The sequence below is a fragment of the Ailuropoda melanoleuca genome, chromosome 6 (genome assembly GCF_002007445.2).
Source record: "Ailuropoda melanoleuca isolate Jingjing chromosome 6, ASM200744v2, whole genome shotgun sequence".
Taxonomy (NCBI): Eukaryota; Metazoa; Chordata; class Mammalia; order Carnivora; family Ursidae; genus Ailuropoda; species Ailuropoda melanoleuca.
Genome location: NC_048223.1, coordinates 67,249,278 through 67,275,470, shown reverse-complemented (window position 1 = coordinate 67,275,470; position 26,193 = coordinate 67,249,278). Strand labels below are relative to the sequence as shown.

The window sequence follows — 26,193 nt, the reverse complement described above, 5'->3', positions numbered from 1 at the left end:
AGATTGTGAAGGATGGATAGAGTTTGGTTGGGCGAGTAGGAGGAAAGCAGCATTCCAGGAAAGAAAAATTGCAAAATAAAAGGTCTGGGTGAAAGATGACCATGAATTATTTAAGAGCAGTGATGAGATGTGTATGAGTTGAGGCTCAAGATGAGCCAAAGTTGAAAAGCAAGGGGGAAGCAAGATTCAGGAAAGTTTAGGAGGCTGGTTAACAGTTGTTAACTGACAGATTTCCAGGTGCCAGATATTATCTTAAGGTGTGCACAGATATCATGTTACAAACTGAGAGAGGTGTAAACCTCTATTAAAGACTTGGCAAATGGGACGTTGCAGTATTAGATAACTGTTTTAAAGGACATACAGTGACTATGTGGCTAGGACGTGAACCCAGATGAGCCAAAAGCCTAAGGATTGCTCACCCCTACAGGAAGTTAATGGGTGTTAACAGACAGCCTTCTAGGTTCAAATAATTGTGCTAAGGTGTTCACAAATGTCACATTATAATCTGAGAGTTTAAACCTCTTCTGAAACTTTCCAGCATTCTTTTTGTCACCTTCTTGCCTATTCTTAAGTTCTGACTTTTGTTGGCCTCTATGCTTTCAAGTATTGTCAAGTATTATTCCTTACTTTGTTCAGTTTTTTTAGTCAACTTTTTATTAGGAAATTTCATATGTGAAAAAAATAGAATAGTACGATAAAAATTGTAAGAATAATATATTCTCTACCTTGATGGACCAGTTAATAGTTACCATAGAGGTTCATCTATTCTCCCTCTGTCTTTGTATTATATGTAGAGACAAACACAATGCACACACATTTTTTTTTTATTGATCCATTTGAAAATAATTTGCAGACAACATGGCATGTACATCTCAATGGTTCTAAAAACAAACATTCTGCTACATAGCCAAAATATGATTATCATATGTAAAATATTAACAGTAGTTCCATAGTAATCATCTAATATTCAGTCTGAATTCACTTTCAGCTAGTTGTTAAAAGAAAATCCTTTAGAGTTGTTTTTTCCAAACCAGAACTCAGTCAATGTTCATGTAGTACATTTGGTTATGACTCTTTATTTTCTTTTAATCATTTAACTTTTTTATAAAGACTTCTTGCCATTAATGCTTTGTAGAGTCTACAGTTTAAAAAGATATCTTTTAAAAATATCCTGCATTTTCTATTTATTTAATTATCTCTTTATAGTATCATTGACCCTTTTCTCCTAATTTCTGTTTTTGCTCTATCTGGAATTTCGGTCTAAAGGTTTATTAATAAGACTCAGGTTAAATATTTTTTTGGCAAGAATCTTTTGAGGGGAGGTTGGGTAAGATCTGTGCTGCCAATGTGAATGTGGTGGTATGATAGCTGGTTTTACCACTCTGTGTGCTACAGTTCTATCCCTTGGTTTGGATGGCAGTTGCGTGATTTTTCCTTTGTAATATAATGGTTTTTCCTTTGCAATTCATAAGTAATCTTTGGGACATTCTATTGGGACTAGGAGAATATCCTGTTATCTAACTAGCTTTCACTTAGGGGTTATATCCATTTATGATCCTTGCCAACCTTATTATAATGGGGTTTTTAGTGATTATCTAACCCTATTATTTTTTCTACACTTTGTAGCTAATCTTCTGTAATGAACGGCATTGCTCTCCTTTCTGTCTCCATAGATTCATGGATTGTTATTTATTCAGTGTGTTATCATTTATAGTCATTTATCTTTTGAGTGATAGTCTCAAATTTGTTTGATGGAAGTTCCTTCAGACTGACATCTTTATTCTTTTGACTTGCCTCTATTAGTCCTTATGAACTTCTTTACTTTCTAGCACAAAAAGATGACCCAGGCTTATCTTGTATCTTCTGTGCCTCACACCTAGAATCACCCATTTGTCTAATGTGTCTGGTTCCCTTTGATGGTGAATGGTATTTTGAAATCAAGATCTGGGCACTGGGTGTGCCTATTGTTACTGGGGATCACTACTTTTAGAACTTTTTAGAAGACATAGCTATGGGAGTGACTTTTTAAAAAATCATGAGTTTATATTGATATTTGTAGGTTTTTGTTTTCTTGAATTATTTTATATTTATCTTTTTTCTTATTCTGAAAATCTTAATTCCTAATAACAGTAATCTATTCCCTTATTTGTTTAATAATATGGTAATGTAGGGGCGCCTGGGTGGCACAGCGGTTAAGCGTCTGCCTTAGGCTCAGGGCGTGATCCCGGCATTATGGGATCGAGCCCCCACATCAGGCTCTTCCGCTGTGAGCCTGCTTCTTCCTCTCCCACTCCCCCCTTGTGTTCCCTCTCTCACTGGCTGTCTCTATCTCTGTCAAATAAATAAATAAAATCTTTAAAAAATAATAATAATAATAATAATATGGTAATGTAAAGTAGTTTCATAATTTTAGTATCAAAATGATTACTGACAGTAAACCCAGCTAGGCAAGTTCAGGATTTCTTTGCAGTTCTTTTCCAACATACAGAAGTTATGAAATTTTCCAACATACAAAAAAGGTTGAAAGAATTGTACAATGAAGACTCATATACCCACCACCTAGATTCTACAAATAATATTTTAACTACATTTGCTTTATTCTAAATTCATCCTTCTGTTCATCCACTAATTCATCTTATTTTTTGTGATGTAATTCAAAGAAAGTTCTTTGTGTGTGTGTCTATGTACACGCAAACATGTATACATTCTGGTGGATAGACAGGAGATCATGATTAAAAGTTATTGAAAATGATCTTTTTCTTTCTGAATGGTTATGTTATCAGTTTCATAAACAGAGTCATCTATTTTTTTAATTTGAATTTGCATTTTTTTTTAACCCTTGGAATAAATTCTACTTCTTGGATACGTCCTGTTTCTTTTTCTCCAACTCTCAATTAGTAGCAACTACCTCGGCCTCCCACTCTAAGAGGCAAGGATTGTTAACTGATTTTTTTTTCCACCATAGGTTTTTCCTGTTCTAGAACTTAATATAAATGGAATTGTCTAGTATGTACTCCGTTTTCTCCTTCAGCATAATACTTTCAGGAGTCATTATGTAACTAGTGATTTGTTCCTCTTTATTGATAAGTAGTATTCCATTGTATGAATATACTATGGTGCCACTCCCTTATAGTGTTGACTCTTCTTTAATTTCATTTTACTTTTGGTTGCTTGCCAGTCCTTTCCTGTAGTTGTTTTTTTAAGTAGTTTTTCCAGATTATATATTGTTTTCTGTGGGAAACGGAAGAGGAAGAGGTAGAGTTTTTCTAATATGAGGTACTAGGACATTACCAAAAGAGGAATTCATTTTGTATATTGATCAAACAGATTTTTATTTTTTCTACTTTAAGGAATATTTTGTAATTTTCTTTCTGGCTTGATATAGCCAATTTTTTCTTGGGCTTTTAAAGTTATGTTTCTTTTTACCATGATGCAAAGTTTAATATACATGTTCAAAAGATCTATGTTGTTGATTGTTCTTGAAGTTTTCTATAGGGCTACCTCGGTGGCTTAGTTGTTTAAGTGTCTGCCTTTGGCCCAGGTGATGATCCCAAGGGTCCTGAGATGGAGTCCTGGATCAGGCTCCCTGCTCTCGGGGAGCCTGCTTCTCTCTCTCCTTCTGCTTCTCCCCAGCTGTGTGCATTCTCTCTCTCACTCTCTTTTTTCAAGTAAATAAACATACTCTTAAAAAAGAATAAAGTCTTCTATAGCCTTGCTTATTTTTTGACCACTTGAACTGCTTGGACTGAAAGATCGGTTGAGATTTTTGTTATTAAGGTTTTTCTGTCTTATCCCTTGTATAGCTGGTACTTTCTGTGTTATGAAACATTTGGTATCTTTGCACTTGTTACATACATATTGTCAACTTTAGTATTGTTTAGTGTTCTTTCGTTGCTGTTGTCTCACAGTACTTTTTTAGACTTGAATTCTGGCGTTGGATGTTAACAACAAGATCATAAACCCACGCTTTCTTAGTGTTTGCATTTGTTTGGTTTATCTTTGCCCATCTCTTTATTTTAGCTTTTATGAATCACTTTGTTGGAGGTGTGTTTCTTGTGTTCATCTCAGAGCTGGGTTTTATATTATGAGCACATCTGAAAATCCTTTCTATTTACATTTATATTACTGATATATTTGATTTTAGCTTTGTCATATTCTTTTATGTTATGTTAACTTATGTGTATTGTAATTGTGGTTTGTCTTTTAGTATTTGGTCTTATCTTCTCTGCTCTTTTTTTTTTTTCTTATTTAAGAAGTGTTTTATTGGTTATAGTAGTTACTGGAGCTTTATATTTAAAAAAACTTTATACTGGTAACTTTATAATGATTTTTGCTCTTTTTTACTCCTGACTTAGGCTTTTACTATTTTGTTTTTCTACTTTAAATGATATCATTTTGTTTTCACTTATCATCTGTGGGGAGATCAACGAACGTATTTTCCCATTTTTCTTCTCTATTTTTCTATTATGTTTTATTATTATTTTCTAGGCTGTATTTTCTTTTCGTTGAGTAGATGATATTCACATGCTAATCTTGTACTTGTGTCTCACCTTTGTTTTAGTCTTTGCTCTATTGAATATGTATAATGTTCACTACCTGTCCTTTTGTTTTACTTTCCAAAATCATCGCTTGTTTGGAGAAAGGTTATGACCTAGTAGATTTCTCAGTGTGAGTATAGCTTTCTTCATATTCTCTTATGTTTAAAGTGCTTTTCTTTAGTGTATGAACTTAAAACACAACTTGGCTGTGTACAAAATCCTTGGCCAATGCTTTCTTTCTTGGAGTTTCTTAAAAACCTCACTCCCCTGTTATCAAAAAAATCTAATGTCTCATTTTCTTTCTTTTGTAAATGACTTGGTCTTTTTGTCTAGAGGCTGAAAATACTTTTCACTATCTTAAAGTCTGATAATTTTATTGGAGTATGTTTAAAGGCTGAGCATTTTGGCTCGATTAGGACTCTTTCAATATGTAGATTCATTTCTTTCATTTTCAGACAGTTCTAGAATAAAGCATTAAGTGTCTCATTATTTTGTTTTTCTTTTTTAAGGACTCCAATTACACATAAGTTCGATCTTCTTTGGCTGTCTTCTATGTCTATCACTTTCTCTTTGATGTTTTAAAAAAATCTTCATCTCATTTTTGTCTTTTGGCTCTTTTCAGTCTCATCTACTATGTCCCTAAATGACTATCAATTTTATGTCTTCATCCTTGGGGCGCTTTGTATTTTGCTCTTCACTTCAGAAATGATTTTATTTTCCTTTTTCCAATTTCTTTCTTCTTACCTCTCTCTCTCTCTCTCTCTCTCTTTTTTTTTTTTTGGTATATTTACCTATTGTTTGTCCTTTACTAGTCTGAGATCTAAAAATTTCAGATTCCTCACATCTTTCTTATTTGTAATAGCTTATTTAACTGCACTTAATTCATTTTGGAATATCGTGTTTTTGTTACTTTATGTTTTTTGGAGAGTGGGTGATGGAGTATTTTTATCATCTGAAGCATTTTGACTCCTCCTACTTTCATTTTATAGTAGCTTTCTATGGATGTTTGGGTCCTTTTTTTGGTCCCTAGTTAAATATGCAGGATGTAGAGTTTTCCTGGGCCAAGTGATGATGGGTGGGTAGAGAGGCTTACTTGTTTTTGTTTGTTTATCCAAGAGTGTTTTCAATTATTGGAACAATGAAAAGCAGTTTCTTTAATAAATGATGCCTTTGGGATGTTGGTTAGTTGGAGTCCTCATTTTTTTTTTTTAAGATTTCCTGAATTTTTGATACTGTTTTGTTTTTAAGGCTTTTAACTTCAATTGCCCTCCCTCCTCCCCCTTCCCCCCCCTCCTCCTCTTCTTCTTCATCTAGTTCTTCTCCTTCTTCTTCCATAGCCAAACATTTAAAGGATATCTCTTCCATTGTGTGTCTTTCTTCTCCATAAGATTAATAACTTCTGAACCAGAATTCTTTTGGAATCCCTTTCAACTCTCTAGGAACCAGTGCTATGGTATCCAAGAGGTCTTATATCCATTGTCTTTTCTTCTAGGAGAGATCACAAATTGCTATTGTGTTTTGCAGTGGGTACCTGACCTCCAGGAGCTGGCTTTGATGAATTCAGTTGTCAATTTCCCCACTTATATGTAAATTGAAGTTTGTCGTAGTCTTTGTTTTCTAGTTATGCTGTAAAGTATGGGGATAGGTGTTTTTATTTGGTTTCCTTGTTGATCTGAAAGCTTTTGTAAGATACTTGAAGAGATTCAGATTTTGCTACTATTATCTTACAAAAACTGGAAAGTCATACTCTGACCACTTTAACAAATGTTTTAATGCCTCTTCCACATAAACTCCAAGTTAAATACTGAGGCCAAAAATATAAATACAAAGTAATCCTTGTACTTCTTTAACATTTCTTTTTTTTTTTTTTTAAGATTTTATTTATTTATTCGACAGATATAGAGACAGCCAGCGAGAGAGGGAACACAAGCAGGGGGAGAGGGAGAGGAAGAAGCAGGCTCATAGCAGAGGATCCTGACGTGGGGCTCGATCCCATAACGCTGGGATCACACCCTGAGCCGAAGGCAGATGCTTAACCGCTGTGCCACCCAGGAGCCCCTTCTTGAACATTTCTAAGAATGACATAGAATACATTTAAAATAACTATTTCATTCAGTACCTATGAGGTATGTAGATATTTCTCCTATTTTACAGATGACGATGCTGAGGCTAAGAGGTTAACAGCAACTCTTTAGCATAAGTAGTTATTGATGGTAAGAGTCAGACCTAAGATTCAGACTGAATCTACTAAGTACTTCCTGCTCCATCAAAATGGCCACATATATTTCACTTCACTCAGTATTCACTAAACATTTATTGAGTGTCTTAGAAGGTACTGAGCTGTATACCAGGTGCTGGTGATTCAGCAGTGAACAAAATAGATGAGAAAAGTCCTTGTGCTTACAGAGCTTACATTCTAGCAATAATTTTTTCTCCTATCCCAACCTGTGAATGTATCTCTTGTCTCAACTTCTGAAATGCTTTATTTGGTTCTGTAAAAATACTATTAGTCAAAGTCATTTGTAGCACCTAATTATGTATATCATTCAACATAGTTGTGATTTTAATAATGCCACATTAGCCAGTTTCTTATAACCCGGTTGCTTAATATTTTGCTTAAATACTAATAAACTAAAAAAAGGAAAAGTACAGAGGGCAAGTGAAAATTGTGTACTCCTGTTATTTCTACAATAAAACATGGTATATTAAAGATATTGCTGATTTTATTTTTTAACTGTATATTATTTGGTGTCTGTTGAGTTTGTTATGTCGAGGTTTGAAGTAGAGATCTCATCTTCCCAATTTAAGATACTTAGGAAGTTATTAATTTTATACCACATAATTTAAGATGTTTTAAATTCCACATTAAGCACTTCTTAATGTCTTAGTTTTCACGTATTTGCATAAAAAGTGAAGGATTTTATAACCTGCTTCCAAATAATAGAATCCCAATTAGAATTCTCTTAGTACTTCATTAAGAAAATATACAGTACTTTTGTAATTGTTCAATTTCTCATTATACCTTGTTAATTTTGGCAAATAAATGCTATTTTAAATTCCCATATTGAAAATGTAAAATAGGATAATCTGTACTTAGTCAATTTTAATACAGATTTTTGAGCAACAAAGTGGTTGATTGGCACCCTCTGTTGGTCATTTTATTTACCTACAGGCAGAAATTAAGTAATAAAGCAAAATTAAAAGTTTGTCTTTAATATTTTTATCTCTGTCTTTTAAATTAGCATTTATAAGTCTCACCAAAATAAGACTCTAAACTGGGTTCATAAGAATAAGGTACACTATTATTTAGCTGTGCCTCTGTTTGGATAATTTTGTGGTTATTTGCTTTTTCCTCAGGCTGGCTCTCTAATTGTAGCATTTAGAATTGGCATTAACATTGCAGATTTTCAAACAAGTATTTATTTAACTGTAGCAAACTATTAGCTACAGTAGCACATTATTAAACAGAGAATGTTTAACAATTTTATTGTCAATTTGGATTAATTAGAAAAACATCACATTTTAGCACCCTAAATAACAGTTTGAAGAGTTATTTGAATTGAAAATAATTCAGGCTTCAGCAAAATGAGGCTGAATTAGTTCAGTGTGTCTCTCATTTTTTTAAACAGACTTAATTATTCTGTAAGATCATATGATTAAATTGATTTATATTATAGTTTGATAATATTTATGTATAATAACTTCATTGGCCGGCCCTGGAAGTGCCTATGCAAGTAAATTATAATTACAGGGAAGAAAGCTGTACTCTGCCATGTGGTTGAATCGTTTGGGGGAATTTTTTTTTTTTTTTTTGGTACTAAATTTTCAGCAAGTTTGCTTTTGGTGGTTCTTATATTTCAGAATTTCACTTACCTGCCAAAGCCTCTCGTTTAATCCAATTTAGTAATACCTAATGGATCTCAAATTTAGCATAATCTATGACCTATTCCATAATACTTGAGTTACTCACCATATTAGAGTTTTCTTGTATTTCTTCACTGAAATAAGTATTTTAGGAATTTATATTATGCATTGCTTATATAGGAGGTGTTTTTAGAAATATTACTTACAAATGCCAGCCAACTGTATATATATTGTATTTCTTATACCAAATCGAGGAAATTGAGATTTGTGTTTGATTTCTAGTGTGCCTTATAGTAGGCTATTCAACTGAAGTTTTCACTCTGTGATGAACTAATAAGCAAGCTAATATTCTCCAACATGACAAACTAGAGTATAAAATATTGAACTTGACTCTTTTAAAATTTATGATTCATTGAAACATTAAATAATCAATGAGTACTTTTATTTTTTACTTAGTGAATTCCCTGTTTTAACTTAAATACTAATGTGACCACAAAGTAATTAGATAGGTCCTGAGAAATTTATGGCTTTAAGTCTACTACATTACTTTAGTTATACATCACATGTAGTTCTATAAATACTATATACATGTCTTACGTAAATTCATCAACTTAAGTACATCAGTATATTATTTCAGCTCATATGGAATATATTTTACATAAAATGTTTATGTGCTTAATCCAGTAAGAGAGTAAGAGAAGTAGACTGATATATTGTCTTCAAATTCTAATGTATGTTAAAGAATATCTATGCAATCTTTTTAACATGCCTACTGAAATGCAATGAGATGGTGTCATACTCTTCTGAAAATTAGTTACACTTCAGAATCCCACCCAATCTTTCTCCAAAAGCTTAGAATCAAACGGTATTCAGATGAAAAGTTTTTATCTTATCACATTATTTGAAGTACCTAATTAAATTAACCAGTAGTTAATTAGCTAACGAAATTAAGTGGTGGAGACCCCCCCAAAAAAAGTACAAAGCAGAATACTCTTGGAAATAGTGATCCAGAAACGCAATGTTAATTTCTAAATGTGGGATATTAAGAAATAAGATATTGGAAAAATATTCAAGGGTGGTATTGATTTGATTTACCAGGAGATAACTATTTTGAATTTTTTTTTATGGTAATTGTATATTCCAAAGTCAGATCTGGGAGTGTCTTATATACCAAGAATTTTATTTGAGACTTTTTTCTATCATCATGACAGTTTTACTCCATATTTTATTCTCTCTGCAGAGCCACTCCCTTCCTTTAGTGCTTGAGTTCATTTATTGTTTTAGTATATAGTTTTTTTGAGTTTCAAAGAATGATATATGATATTACTGCATATAAATATATAGCAGGGAATACATTTTTTGATATTTGTTAGGTTTTTATAAGGATAAAATACTCCTGAGCAGCAAGTTCATGGTTGAGAAGCTCTTTAGCTTTTTTAGCTAACTGTAATCTGGTAAGCTAGAAATGTAGTTTATGAAATGGTGATCCGAGGTATTATGCTTCCTGGGACCTGGAGAAATATGGCACATCTTGCTTATAAATAAGTGTTAATAGAAGGTTTTCATTGTAGGGTAAGCCAGTATATAATCATCAGGGAATGTAAAGCTTATATGAAAAATGGAAGAGAGTACCTCTATATATTTCTCTTAAAGGCAGCTAGCTGTTGACTAAACATCATGAAGTTTGAGTGAAGTAGTTTATGTTAACTGGAAGTCATTATTATGCATGCATATGTGTCTGTTTTTAATATTTAGGCATTTGTGAAAGGTTGTTAAAACATTGCTTATTAGAAGAGATCTTTTTTTCATTAGGTTTTTTTCCTTTTGACAGTGATGTCAATTTTGAAAGTAAAGAACGAACAGCATGTAAAGGAAAGATCGCCATATCAGGTATGCTACAGCTGGATTATTTTTTATAATGCTGAATAAATTCTATTAAGTACCTTCTTAGAATTGGTGGCGTTTTAATTCCCCGTGTCCATTCTTTTCCTTCGTTTTATTTTGCATATCTCTATATTTGTACTAAAACACTGTTTTCATCATTATGCTGTACATTAATGTAAGATTTTACAGTTTGAGAAAGCTATTTCGTATGTATTATATATTGTATGCAGTTTTCTCTTCAGTGCAGTTTTGTGAAAAGGTAAGATAGTTCTCTTTTTCTAGACTCAGAGGTTAAATGACTTCCTGTAAATGGTTGAGCTGGGCTACAAACTCAAATCTTTGACTCTCCATTCGTTTTCTGCTCAGAAGTTTCAATAACATTTCTAATGTTTGTCCAGGCTAGCAGTTCCATGAGGGTTGGAAATATGTTTGTTTTGTTCATCATTGTATACCCTGAAGCCAACACAGTGCTTACACATAGTAATTGCTCATTGGATATTGACTGAATGGATGACTGCGTCTTGTTTTCCATAGGATAAAAACTAAACTTTCCCCCCCAAGAGTTTTCCATTCTGACCCAACTATTTTTCTAGCCATATCTTCTACTCCTGTTCATAAACTGTCTGCTTAGCCAGACTTTTCTTTCCCTGTTCTGTCAATACACTGCCTGCTTCTGACACCCAATTAGCTCTTGAAATAACTATATTATCTTCAGGATCTGTTTGCTCATCTATAAAGCCTTCACTGTTATCATTCCAGCTGGAAATGATGTTTTCTTTCTTTGAATTCCTAATGCAGATAGGAGACCCTTTACCACTAGATGGCACTTACGCTGTGCTGTCTCAGTTTCTCCAAAGTGTTAAGGAAACTAGACAGTGGCTTGGAGATGCCACAGATTGAAGTGAACACAGGCTGACTCGTGTACACTAGTTAGATAATGTACCTTTTACAAATATTATCTCATCAGTACATTTGGGGAACAACAGCCCTTAAGTCATAACTAGCTTGTTTCATTGGCCTTGTTCTCTTAGCTCCAGGGAACATGCTGCTGCATTTCAGGCTCTCTTGCCCAAGGAACTGTTTTTAGAAATGTCTTTATGGATAAACAAAATTCTCATGCAGGAAGGATAGATCTGAATTTTACAGGATGTAATTGTCCTAAATCATAGGAATTGCCCTCAGCAAAAAATTCTTCAGAAAAATAACTGAACTATACAAAATCTGTTGCTTGTTTTATAGTTATTTATATTCATGTTTTCATCTTTCCAATTATAAGACTGGGATAAAACATGTCTTATTCCTCCTTATATGCTTTTGATGCCAAACACAGTACTTTTACATAGTAGTTGTACACTATGTTCAATACATTTCAATGTGAATAAATAAAATATTTGAAATCTTTAAGGGAGATTTTCTAAAAATACTTAAACATAATCCTCCATTTCTTGTTTCTGATTTAGTGCCACTAAGTACACAAGTGAGATGTGTTAAATTGTTGTTGAAGACTAAAATGACATGATAGAGTTAACATCTATTGACATAATAGTTTATTTGCTACAGCAATTCATGATGTTAACATTTACTGCACATCTAGAAGAGTACTTAAGTAAAAGCATTTAAAAAAAGAGAAAAAAACTCTTTTCCTGACCACAAATACTCAAGTGTAGAAATTAAACTTATTTCTGCATGTTTTCCTTCTTTCCAAAAGATAATTTTAAATTAGCTTAAGTCACTGAAACCTCAGAAAATGGGATATATATGTAATTTCTCTTCATCTTTCTTCTACTTAATTATATCTTGTCTGTGTATTTGTAAAAAATAAAAACAAAGAAGATTAAAAACTAATTCACCTTTATAAATCCATTTTCTTTTGAAATTGGGAAGACTTTTTTTTTGATGAAATGAGTATTTGCAACAAATCTTCCTAATGTTCTGAGATTACATTGATTACCAGGTGATACCTGGGTTTTCCATTTCCAGCTTCACCACTCATGGCCAGATCCTTATAAAAATAAAAAGAAAATTCAGGTATATCCTGATCATTCTTACTAAATATCAAATAATTGTTTTGTGGCAATTGTCTCAGCTTATTCATTGACTACTAATTCAATATCTAAAGCCAAATCAGTTCATAAAGTGCCTCAGTTTTTACTTTTGAAATTGATAGACTTTCAGGAGTTGACAGCATCAAGTTAGCCATTGTATTATGTATGTCTCTTTCTGTTTATCATAAAAGTGTCAGTGAAGACATAAAAAGAGACAAAGGTAAGAGCACTGTCAGCTAAAACTGAGTCAACCATTTGCAAGAATCTGGAAGGAATTTCTACTATCTGAAGCTGAATTAAAAATCATAGTTGGTGGGTTACACATCCTTTGTCATCTGAACAGTACCTGACCACCTGGGAAATAGATAAGAAATGTGTGCTTTCTCTTGAGGATTTGATGTAGCTAGGCATGGGAAAAGGCAAGACTGACCCATAGGTTATTGGTGTCTAGCAGAGGATGTTAGGGTTCATGTGCCTCCCAAGATAGTGTAAATAGTTAATACCACCCTAATAGGACAAGAACAGCTGTGAACAAGAACAGTTGTGAAATGAAATGAGTCAGCAACTGTGGTCATGCAAGAAGCAGGCTCTTTGACAGTGTATCAGCCAAGTCATAATTATAAAACAATAAAGGCAATCCCATTAAAATCAAGGACAAAGTAAAAATGTCTCTTATATCAATATAATTTTGACACAATTTAAGCAATTTTAAGTAAAATAGCAAGAATGAAAGATGAAACTACTGAAAAGAAATAGAGAAACTGAATGCTATTTTAAAATAATAGATTGCAGACCTAGAAATTCTAAGAAAATTTACCGAAACACTATTTGAACTAATAAAAGAAGTCAGTAGAAGTGGCTAGATTCAAGGTAAATATACAAAAAGTGGTAAGCTGCTCTCAAAACCAACAATATCTGGTTAGAAAATACGGCAAAAAGATCTCTTTTACAAAAAAAAACAACAAAAACCAAAAATATTAAATAGCCCAAGAATAACCTTAATAACAATGTAAGGGTAACTGTATTGTGCTACTGTATATATTGACAGAATATTATAAAGTTATCAGTTCTCAAATTAATTTGGATAATAGAATTCTAATAAAGCATTTTAGAGGGGGACTTTGGACAATATATTTCTAAAATTCACATAAATTAGCAATTGAGAATAAGACATTTTGGAAGGATATATTTCTAGCAAATGGTAATGTATACTGTAAAGATTCAGTAGTTATAATAGTATGGTATTGCTATTAGGATAGACAGTAACTGTTAAATGATTCAATTAGTTCTGTAAAGCATATAGCCAAAGGACAGATACTTGCTCAGAATGGCATATATAATAAAGATCCGTTGAATCATTAAATCAGTGAGGAAGGGAAGGCCTATTAGATAAATAAATGGAACTGAAACAATTATTTTTATAAGAAGAATATTTATGTTTTTACCTCATATACATAGATCAAATAATTTTCACATAGATTAAATAATTAACTTTCAAAAGTACAAAGCATAAACAGTATGTTAAAAAAAGAAAAGTGAGGGGCGCCTGGGTGGCACAGCGGTTAAGCGTCTGCCTTCGGCTCAGGGTGTGATCCTGGCGTTATGGGATCGAGCCCCACGTCAGGCTCCTCTGCTATGAGCCTGCTTCTTCCTCTCCCACTCCCCCTGCTTGTGTTCCCTCTATCGCTGGCTGTCTCTATCTCTGTCAAATAAATAAATAAAATCTTAAAAAAAAAAGAAAAGAAAAGTGGGTCATGGATACAAACATTCACTGAACTGGCTGATAAATATATTAACATTTTTCTTGTTAATTAAGAAAATGCAAATCTAAACAAGTCTTGTCAATTGGCTATTAAATTAGTAAATATTTTTTTAAATTATGGTTAGATGAGATGTATATAAAGTGTTTAGCTGGGCACATGGAGAGAGCCCAATAAGTAATATTTTTTTTTTATCAAAACTGCTAAGGCAGCTGTGGCAAGAGCACTCATACAGACATACCTGGTTGGATAGGGTAAGGATGAAGGAATATTATAAAGCTTTTCTAGAAAGGAAATTGGAAATAGGCATTAAGAACCTTAAAAAGGATTCTAAACAAATGGAAGTGTAGACAAAGGATCATAGGACTTAAAGTGAAACACAACATAAATGTAGCCAAGCAGTTTATGTTTATAAAGATTTGTAAAGCATACATCTTATTTTTTTAAAGATTTTATTTATTTATTTGACAGAGAGAGAGAGACAGTCAGTGAGAGAGGGAACACAAGCAGGGGGAGTGGGAGAGGAAGAAGCAGGCTCCCAGCAGAGGAACCTGATGTGGGGCCCGATCCCAGAACACCGGGATCACGCCCTGAGCCGAAGGCAGACGCTTAATGACTGAGCCACCCAGGTGCCCCTAATTCATACATCTTAATCTACTTGGTAGAACTTTGATTCTCTTTGAAAATATATAGATACCATTAGAATGTCACAGGAAAATTGTTAATCTAGTATTAAAAATAAAGGGAAGAATGGAGGAAACTAGGCAGGAAAAATTTTGACTGTGTCAAAGGTCTAGATTAACATCTGGAATAAGGATCGTTAACACAATTACTTTAAGGTTTGAAGAATGTGTGAATGAGAGAAAATACATTTTGATCACTTTTAGAACATATGTCCTTTTCTTGGTCTTAAAGAAGGAATGCATAACTCTTTTTAGTTTTATTTAAGGAGCATGCCATAGTTTGTAACATGAATATACAAAGATCTGCAAATTCTTTCATAGACAAGTTAAATCTCCTTAATGGAAAGAGTTTGGATCTGTTTATCATGAACGATGATCTTAGACAAGTAGCTTAATTTTTTTCATCTTTAAAGTTTGCATAGTGGAAGTCCTGACATCCTTTCTACCTACTATTTTATTATTTTGAAATGTATTTAACTACGTTTGTTGCTACTGCTTACCCAAAATAGAAATTCAACTATTTCATCTATTTCAAAAACATAAATCACAAAATGAAAATGTTATGGCATAAGCTTATTACAGACCTTACTTAATAATTTCTTGAGCAATAGCTGGTAGGCTTTTTAGTAAATTATTTAAATAACTATAACAGATTTTATATTCCTAGTCTAAGCTATTTTTGAGAAAATATTGCCTGTGTTAAAATATTTAAATAATAAATTTTATGTTGGCTTTAATGGTCAGACTCCATTATGGAATTCAGAGGTTCATTTCACTCTAAGAAATGAAATTTATTAAGATTATTACTTGTCATGTCTTTTTCCCCTCCTTCATAGATATTCGAATACCACTTATGTGGAAAGACTCTGATCACTTCAGCAATAAGGAACGTATGTACAATTTTCATTTATATTTGAAATGTTTTCTTTAGGGTATAGTAAATTTGTGATTATTGGGAGAAAAAGCTGCTTCCACACTGAAATAAATTGATGTCATTTGGCAGAATAAGTAGTATCTTGCTGAACTGTGTTTTTCCTTTTTTTAGTACAAATATGTTGTAATTGCTTGATACTAATTAAGATAATGCCTATCTAATGTACTTTTAGTTGTTGATTGGAAACTATGCAAACACTGTAACAGGTTGTGGGGAAGGGAAGTGTACAACAAAAGAAAATGTTTAAGGAATAAAGGTAAGGGCAGGATTTTTTTTTTTTTTAAGATTTTATTTATTTATTGGACAGAGAGAGACACCGCGAGAGAGGGAACACCAGGAGGGGGAGTGGAAGAGGGAGAAGCAGGCTTCCTGCTGAGCAGGGAGCCCAATGCGATGCGGGGCTCGATCCCAGCACCCTGGATCATGACCTGAGCCAAAGGCAGACGCTTAACAACTGAGCCACCCAGGCGCCCAAGGCAGGATTTCTTTTTGACCAGAATCTGGGCGATCTTTTCTCTCTTGTTTTGTTACTTCAGATTATTTAACAGGATGTAAGAGGGAAAAATTTTTTAGCTTGATCTGATTTTTTTCCCCTTCAGCATTTTATGGCTTTATATAGTGTTCACAAATCCATGTATTGCTTAGGTCATAGAAATTAACCTCAAATGATTTCTAGCTGTTAGAGGCAAAGCGGAAAAGATATGATAATCCTTTATCTTTCTTGTCTATTGTGATAGCTTTGTTCCTCTTAGTTTAAAAACTGAATCATATTGAGCATAATTAGTTTTATATGAAGAATCCAAAATCAAGTTAGTATATTTGTTATTCAATTAGGAAATATGATTTACTTTACAAAGGAATACATGTGAGGATTAAGCATATCTTTCTGATTACTATAGAGAATAAGTTTTTCTGAAGAGGTACATTTTCTCTATAATGAGGTTTTAGCCCTTTAATCACCCAATACTTTTAAAAGACATCACCAAATTAAAAGGCTCAGCAGCTATGTTTTTTGTGTTTGCATGTCTGCTGTTTATTGTTTTTGTGGTTTCCTCGCTTGCTGTCAGTTTGGTGGAAAATGTTTTTCTGTTGTTAACATGCCTGCCCCTAACCTCTTATAATAGAAAACTTCTTCTTATGTAGACTTCGAAACCAAAATGACAGAGGTAATAGTATATATACAATAATAAATTGGCTATTAATGAAAGACTAAAGAGTTTTCTAGGAATAAAATTTGTGAATGTGGTGCTTACTTTAGGGTGCTGAGAGGCCTATATTTTCAGCTTTATTTTTTGATAATCCTTGGTTTAATTACTTTGTTCTGGTTGGGAAAGGTGTTAACATATACTGACAGAGCAGTCCCTATAAAAAGCTAACAATTACAGTGTAACATATATGAAAGTAAGAATCTGTTAACAAATATTTGAGCTAATTTGTCATTTTCAAGTAGATTTTAACATGATACAGGCATGATTCATCTCATGGAGCACTTTTTTCCCCTAGGATCACAGCAGTATGCCATTTTCTGTTTATTCAAAATGGGAGCTGAAGTTTTTGATACTGACATGGTGATTGTGGATAAAACAATCACAGATCTATGTTTTGAAAATGTAACTATATTGTAAGTATGTTTAAATCTTCAAAGACTGAGAACAATTTAAAATTCTACCTTTAAAGGAAGGCAAAATTATTGTGTTTTGGATTATTTTTGAAGCATTAAGATCTTTAAATGTTTAAATTGATTTTCAAAATTACTTTATTCAGAAGAAGCCCATTTTTGCATTTGAATTTTTTCTATGTAAAATAAAGTGGAGATCATGTAATGTTAGTAGTAAATATTTGATTCATTCGATATGATAAATTTTTATTAATTTTTATAAACGTGTATAATTTCATTATTAACCAAACTATGAATACAATGGAATCTCGTTATAACATTATTTTATATAGAGTGAGTTTGGGCATAAAACAGGTTGTTACATCTCATATAGGATATTTAGTTACAGAAATGCTATAATAGTTATAACAACTTTATTTATAAGATAGTCCTGAAATATGTACCATAGGGAAATCTCTTTGGTAAAATTTCGAGATGTTCTTTTTGTTATAGTGTACTTCTTTCATGTACTCCAAAACAATAAAAAATTGGGTGATCCTTAGGGCTGTTTTTATTGCCCCTGCTCTTTTACAGGCTCATTTTATTGTGGTCATAATACAGAACCAGAAGGAACTCCTCAGGTAGCCATAGAAATCATTTTTAACTAACATAAGTTTTTCCTGGCCTCTTTCAGAGGTTCTATTGGCCTAAATCAGTGTGTGATTTGTATTTCTTTCAGGGTTTCAAAAACACTGTCTTTGTATCTAAATATTAATAGCTACTTAACTATTAAAATAAAATTGAGTGTACATGGTTTTTGCCATTTTCAGCTATGGAACTAAACAGTTGAGATTGGAGAGTAGTTTTGCCACTCACATAACATTAGAAAAACTATTGCAAACCATGTTTTGTGGCTTCTGTCCAGTATCCCATAAATAATTGTGTAGCACAGAAAAATAAAATGCATTGTTCTGAGTTATTAGCTGTTGTGCAGGCCTTCTTACAAACTACTGAACCAAAAGAATTTATTTAGGGTCCTCAAAATATCACCAAATGCTTACATAATTAAGACTACAAAAATAATTTTCCTTGGTTATCTAACTACCTTTATTTCAGTAATCAACTTTTGCTAGTGCATTTTTTTCTACCAAAACTGTCCTGTTAATGGGCTCTTTTCTTCCATCACTTTGCTATTGTTTGTTTTTACCACAAAGACAAAATAGTAACTTTTTTCATTGAGAGAACAATGCAAGTTATTTGGGAAGACACCACATGATTTATAATTTTTTAAAAATTCTGTAAATATTTTAAATTGTTCCAAAAATAACTGCTGACAAATGTTCTAAATGTTGTTTAAAAATGTGCTTTTGTTATGATTGTTTTTAATAAGTATTCAATATTTATGAATCTCTGGTTTTTCTCTAAATATTGACATTTGTTAGTCATTACCAAGAATACTGTATGTTTAAAGGTTGCCAAGTAAACTATAAAAATATCTGGGAGTTATTCGTTGGATGTATCCAAAGTATAGATTGCCCATTTAAAATCTCTGAGACTGATGGATCTTCCATCTAAGGCAACATCTGCTGATGGACCTCTCTTGTGGTTTTAAGTAAATTTTATTGTTAGTAACACCACCACAATCTTTTATGGTGAAGGTAGTTTGTTGTGTCCGAAAAGGGACAAAGCCAAACTTAGCATTTGCTAAAAGTGCAGAACTTTTGAATATGGGTGGTATCGAGTACCTCTTAGAAGATCAAAGATTGGATAGGATCTGGAAGGGAAGAATGAAGGGGGGGTAAACAGAAGGGGGAATGAACCATGAGAGGCTGTGGACTCTGAGAAACAAACTGAGGGCTTCAGAGGGGAGAGGGGTGGGGGATTGGGATAGGCTGGTGATGGGCATTAGGGAGGGCACATAATGCATGGTGCACTGGGTGTTATATGCAAATAATGAATCATGGAACATTGCATCAAAAACTGGGGATGTACTGTATGGTGACTGATATAACAAAATAAAAATTATTAAAAAAAAAAAAGAATATAGAGGTTACCAAGCCATCACTCCCCCTCAAGGAGTTCCTGCCTTGCAGTATATAGCTCTTTGTATTGTTTCTTGCTTGTGGGTTTGTTTTTCCCTAGATAACCAAACAGTGCAATGTTATTTTAGAGTTATTGGGTAGAAAGGTGGGGTGGGGAGGATATAGTGGTGATTGGACTGTGACTCTTTATGAAAAAGAAATGAACACTAAAGTTTTCAGCAGAAGAAAACTTCTCTGTTTTCTTTCCTTCTTTGGTTTTTAAGTCTTTTCCTTTTGGAGGAATAGTTATTTCAGGAAATCACACATATTATGTAAATACCTTACAAATAAGTATAACTGAAGATGTGACAACAGGAAAATAGCATTGGCAACAAGATGACCGGGGCATATTATCCGATTTCTTTAGGACTGTGCCTACATGTTTTGATCGCATTGTGTTCACACGGCCCTACTTTAGAAGCTGGTAGCCCTGGAAGTTGCAGTGACTGTCTCAGGTCATTTAGATACTAAACAAACACAGGGAGATTCTGTCTCATTAACATATATTAACATAAACCTGTTTCAAATTGTGATTTGTTATGAAAACACCAAAGGATGTTCCAGTTTTATTTTCTACTGAGTTCAGTTTCTAACATCATGAATGCTCTCGATTTTAGTAATGAAGCTGGGCCAGACTTTCAGATAAAGGTGGAGGTATATAGCTGCTGTACAGAAGAATCTTCTATAACCAACACACCAAAAAAACTAGCTAAGAAACTGAAGACATCTATAAGTAAAGCTACAGGGAAGAAAATAAATTTGGTGCACCAAGAAGATCATGAAACATGCTCATCCTACAGTTCTGCTATTTTGTAAGTTTTTTAATACAACATTTATAGTGACATAGTATTATTATATATTTGTGACATTTTAAAGTATTGTATGTGGAGTATAAATTTGCATTTTAAATGGGAAAAACATCCTGAAGCAGAAACAAAACTGACATTTACCCAGTCTAGGTATCCTTAATACCTTCCTTTGAAAGTAGGAAGTTGGAGGACAGTGTGTTTTAGTGATTTGGAATTTCAGAACCTACTACAAAGCTGCAATATTTTTCTTGAAGAGGGACTATCTGTCATAGTGTTTGCTGCTTGTCAGTCTACTAACTGGATTTCTATATATGTCATGCACTATTCTTACAGATTTTAAAAAATATTTTTTCTCTGTATAACAAAACCTCACTATTGTTACCATGTCTAATAAAAAAAAAAATAAGTCCCTAATATCATCTGATATCCAGTCTGTATTCAAATTGCCCCAATTATGAAAATGTCCTCTTGCAATTTGTGCAAATCAGGATCCAAATAAGGTCTACAGTGTTGCATTTAAGTGAGTCTTTTAAGTTTCTTTTAATCTTTAATGATTTCCTGTCTACTTTTTTCTTGCCATTGTTTGTTGAAGAAATCAGATCTTGTAGAATTTCCCATATTTTAAATTCAGCTAATTGCATCTTTGTCTTTTTAAACATCTTTTTCTATCCCCTGTGTTTCCTACGGTAGTTAGATCTAGAAGACTGATTTGATTCAGGTTCTTTTTTAGGCAGTAATATTTCACATTGATTATGGGTACTTCCTACGGTCTCCCACTTATAGTTAGGTTAAAATTGATCAGTGGGTTCAGGTGTTGCCAGCCTAATTCATCCATTATAAAATTGCCTGTCAATGTTTTATCTCATGGTTTTGGCAGCTATTGCTGAAAATTATTTCATTTGGAATTATAATTTGGCGACTTTCTAAATTTGTCATGCATTTTTTTTTAAACTTTCTCAAAGAAGAACTTTCCTTCATGAACTGTGGATAGAAATAGGAAAAAATTTGATGGAGGAAAGGGAGAAAAAATGCTAGATTCTTTTATTTACCCAATTTTAGACTAATGAGTTGATATCCTAGCAACCATGGAGGTAATCAATGTTTTCTTATATTTGAACTCTTGAATCTTTGTATATGTTTGTGTTTCATTCTATTACAGTTATTATTCTCTTTGAAGCCAAGTTGTCCCATCTTTGATTGGGGGAAACTTTTCAGCTGATTCCTGCAGTTTTTGACATAACCTAATCTCTTGATAGCTTCTTTGCTCTTGACACAAGATGTTCCACATTCATCTTGTATTTTTCTGCCCAGACTTGGAGTCACTATTTCTTCAAGGAGCCCTGGTTTCTTTCAGACACTTTCTTTAAACATTGTATTTGTTACTTCACAAATATTTTATGTTTATGTTTCTTGGGAAAACTGTTGATCAGTCTACATTCTCAGAATTTCTTTGCATGTCCTGGTAGAGTTGGCTCTTCAGCATGTCGATAACTTTACTATGATTACCAAAAGCAAAATATTTCAGGTATATAGACCCTGGAAATGTCAATCATCAAAACATAATTATATAACTCTTTTCGTGTCAGATACATTACATATGGAAAATGTCTTGGCATTCTAGCATTGTAGATTTCAGTCTCTTGATTGAGGCCTATGCTAAGAAGTACATTTTACATCATGGCTAAATGTACAACAGCATAAACAGATAGATTTCATGAAGCAATACTTAGCCCTAGCTATTTATAATACAGTGATCAGACTTTTTTATTCTATTTTTAGTTTTTAAAAATGCAGTTTATGAGTCATAAGTTGATGTCATGATCCATTGGATGGGGTTTTTTCCCCTCATTTTCCACTGAAAAATAATCACAGAAGATGTTAAGTATTTCCTCATATAAATGTCATTGAAAAGTAGGTAAGGGACCATTTTAATTTATTCTTTAGAATTAAGGCCTTCTTAAAACTTTTCTAGATTAAGATATGTCGAGAATTTTCCATTGAGTTCAGTAGTTTTTAAAACTTTTTTAAGCAGCAAAATTTATTTTGCTGTATTCAAACAATGATAAGACCAGTAATGTCCTGGAGAAGTTACATTATTTCCTGGGTCTCGGTTTTCTCACATGAGAGGTAAGGATGCTTAGACACAATCCTTTATTTGGAGCCTCCTTAGAGACATTTCTAGGGTTTCATACACCTTAAAGCTCGTAAAAAAAAGGGGGGGGGTGGAGTGGGTCTCCAGCCTCATTTTAAACCTTGTTGTTTGGCAGTGAATTCTTAATTTTTTATTCTGTCATGCATTATTTGTGTGACCCCAGAGCAGGTTAATTTGCATATAAAATATTAGCTTCAGGTGTACAACATAATGATTCAATTTTGTTTACACTGAGAAATGATCACTACAATAAGTCTAGTTACTGCCTTGTAACTAGTTCATCATACCAAGGTAAAGATTTTTTTTCTTGTAATGAGAACTTTTAAGATTTACACTCTTAGCAGCTTTCAAATATTTAATACAATATGATTGACTGTAGTCACCATGTTATAAATTACATCCTCATGACTTATTTTATAACTGGAAGTTTGTACCTCTTGATCCTCTTCGCCTATTTTGCCAGCCCCCCAATATACCTCCCCTCTGACAGGCACCGATCTGTTCTCTATATTTATTAATTTTATTTGTTTGTTTTGTTTTTTAATTCCACTTATAAGGGTAATCATATGGTATTTATCTTTTTCTGTCTGACTTATTTCACTTAGCATAATCTCCTCAAGGTCCATCCATGTTGTTGCAAAAGGCATGACTTCATTCTTTTTTATGGCTGGCTGGCCATCCATTATATAAATACACCACATCTTCTTTATTCATCCACTGGTGGGTACTTAGATTGTTAACATATCTTGATTATTATAAATAATGCTACAGTGAACATAGGGATGCATACACCTTTTTGAATTAATGTTTTCATTTTCTTCGGATAAATTCCAGTAGTGGAATTGTTATATCAAACTAAAAAGCTTTTGCACAATGAAGGAAATCATCAACAAAATGAACAGGCAGCCTACTGAATGAGACGAGATAGTTTCAAATAATTTATCTGTTAAGAGGTTAATATCCATATACATAAAGAACTCTTAGAACTTAATAGCAAAAAAAAGAAATCCAATTAGAATATAGGTAGAGGATCTGAATAGACATTATTCCAAAGAAGACATACAGATGGCCAACAGAAACATGAAAAGATGGTCAGCATCAAAAATCATCAGGGAAATGCAAATCAAAACCACAGTAAGATATCACCTCATACCTGTTAAAATGACTGTTATCAAAAAAATAAGAAATGGTGAGCATGTGGAGAAAGGAGGAACCCTTGCGCACTGTTGGTGGAAATGTAAATTGGTTCAACCACTATGGAAAACAGTATGGAGTTTCCTCAAAAATTAATAATTGAAAAAAAATGAAAATATAGTGGGTATTTAATAATTGTAGCTCTTTCCATTATTGTTACTATTTTTACCGTCTGAGACTAGTGCTTTTCCTTAACTTTTTTTTCAAACTCATGTAAAGCATTGCAATTTAAAAACAACATAGGATTATAAAATATAGACAGTTATTTTAAAATTTAAAACCATTGTTTATAATTTCCTAAAAGATAATCTAAGTGATGTTAGAACTTACATTTAACCAATATTCCTCTTTTGAAGCCTGGAGGAATTTTTGAGCATAATATTATTGGTATTAAGTTCTTTTTTTTTTTTTTAGATTTTATTTATTTATTTGAGAGTGAGAGAGAGCACACAAGCAGGGGGTGAGGGAGAGGGCCAGAGGGAGAAGCAGACTCTCCTTTGAGCAGGGAGCCAGACACAGGGCTCCATCGTAGGACCCTGGGATCATGACTTGAGCCAAAGGCAGATGCTTCATCGGCTGAGCCACCCAGACTCGCTGGTATTAATTAAGTTCTCTTCAATAATGACTAACATATTTGTCTTCAGGTGTTCACTCTATTTAGATTTGTTATTCTTCTTGGTTTACACCTGAATCCAAACACTAATTTTCTTTACGAACATTCCCCATGCAATTTGCATGCCATTTGCTTATTATATACCAATTAAAGTTGGTCAAAGGCAGAGTAAAATCTCTTACATTTCACTGAATCATGTTCTGCTAATACCTGTATTCTGCTGAGCTTCAGGTATGAATCCAGCATATACTAGGTTAAATTAATAGCCCAGGACGACTCTATTGACAGCTTTAGCACCATGATAGGAGTTTGAGAATAGCACTAGTGATCAGAATGTATAAGGGGACCAGTTTTGTCTCTTTAATAGTGATCTAGTTCAGTGAGAAGATTCCCATTACAGCTTTTAATTTTTAACCAAAATGGGCATAAAAGATCAAATTTGGGTTGTATATATCTTCTCTAGTAATATGGCATGTGACCAAATACAGCTATTCTTTCTGACAAAAGTTCTTTAGACTACCATTTAAAGTAGTCATTTTTTCATAACATTTTTGGACCAATCTCCCCCCCCCCAAAGTTATAACAATTGGTCTATTTGATAAAAAAAAAATGTAGCTGATTAAACTGTTGGGAACTCAATATTAGGGTTGGCTAAAAGGAATGAGGGTAATGTTTTAGTAAGAAAATGTTATCCTGACAAGAATGTTTTAAAAGTGAGATCATTGTTGGTTTTGGAACCATTGGCATTGTAATTAGTCATGGTTTAAAAATGAAATAACTTGAAATATCATCATAAAGTATTGTTTGATCCAAAAGAAGACAGTGAACATTTTTGGTAATTTTTAGCATGCTCCCTGATGTGATTCATTTATTCATTTTATTTGTGGAATTTCACTTACTGAAATTCCTTTAGCCAGATTTTCCCAGTGTCTCTAATAGCTGAGTTCACTATTTTATGCTTCTTGAGAACTACTTTTAGTACATTATTCATCACTGTGTAAATATACATCATTTTAGACAATCGTTTCAAGAAAACTGGTAAAATTGAAAGTGATTATTTGACAAAAAGGTATACTAATTTTTAAAAAAATAAGCCACTACACTACATTTTAAATTAGATTGAAGTTTTAAAACAAGTATCTTAACACTTCTCCAGAATAAATGGATTATTTATGTTTTGAGGAACAATGAAGTTACTGTTTTGGTTGTGTGAAAGATGATGCAGAGTTCAAATGTAACTAAGGAGTTCCTCAGCCATTGGGTGTAATTTCTTTATTCATTTAATCATCTTAGAAAGGATTATTCAGTTATATCATATGGCACATTGGATTCCAAGGTTAATAAGTCATGCTCCCTGAACTCAAAATTCTTGCAGTGGTAAAATACGGTCACTTGTATCTGTTGTAACAGAAAAAGTACCATAATTTTAAATTATTTCTTAATGAAGTATAAAGGTAGTAAATAGAATGGGGTTCTCTTTCCAGTACACTACTTGCCTAGTAGAGGCAAGTCAATTATATTCGCTGAACTTCAGTTTCTTCATCTGAAAACAGGGACCAAACTACGTGCCCTGCCTACCTCAAGTAGTTATTGTGAATCTTTAAAAAGGTTTGCTTGTCAGAATTCCTTAAACTGTATGTATGTGGTATTATAATGCTCAGCCTGTCTCTGATTTTTATGGGAGATTTCCACTGTACTACCGCTTCACCACATTTATTATTTGATTACAAAAATAATCAAATAGAGTCTAGAAGAGAAAAAGAACAGTTATTCATACTTCATTCTAAGTCAAATACTTTTTATATATTGAACTGATATTTTTTTTCAGTTCACCTAGCTTTGGGGGATAGTTTGGTATTTGTAATTATCTACACATTCAACTTTTTTTCTGGAGTTATTACAGAGTCTTCACATAATCATTTTAATGACCACATTATCTCTCAGTTGGCTCTATCATAGTTTATTTAGCCATCCTTAGGAGTTGTCAGTAACTTTCTTCAGGTGTTATTTTCAGATGTGTCATTTATTGGAAATAAAGG

At 33.0% G+C, this 26,193-nt stretch overlaps 1 protein-coding gene across 3 annotated transcripts in view; it reads left to right on the top strand.

The window, feature by feature from the left end:
• The window catches only part of RTKN2 (rhotekin 2), a 79,933-nt gene that overhangs the window by 9,618 nt on the left and 44,122 nt on the right, over positions 1–26,193 (top strand). For all 3 annotated transcript variants that reach the window (XR_004626127.1, XM_034662571.1, XM_002915104.3), the window contains exons 3-6: positions 10,234–10,292; positions 15,611–15,664; positions 17,212–17,329; positions 20,004–20,198. Coding sequence is in view for 2 of the 3 variants with exons in the window: in XM_034662571.1 (XP_034518462.1) it covers positions 10,234–10,292; positions 15,611–15,664; positions 17,212–17,329; positions 20,004–20,198 (426 nt within the window). In the remaining variant the exon portion in view is untranslated. The remainder of the gene's footprint in view (positions 1–10,233; positions 10,293–15,610; positions 15,665–17,211; positions 17,330–20,003; positions 20,199–26,193) is intronic.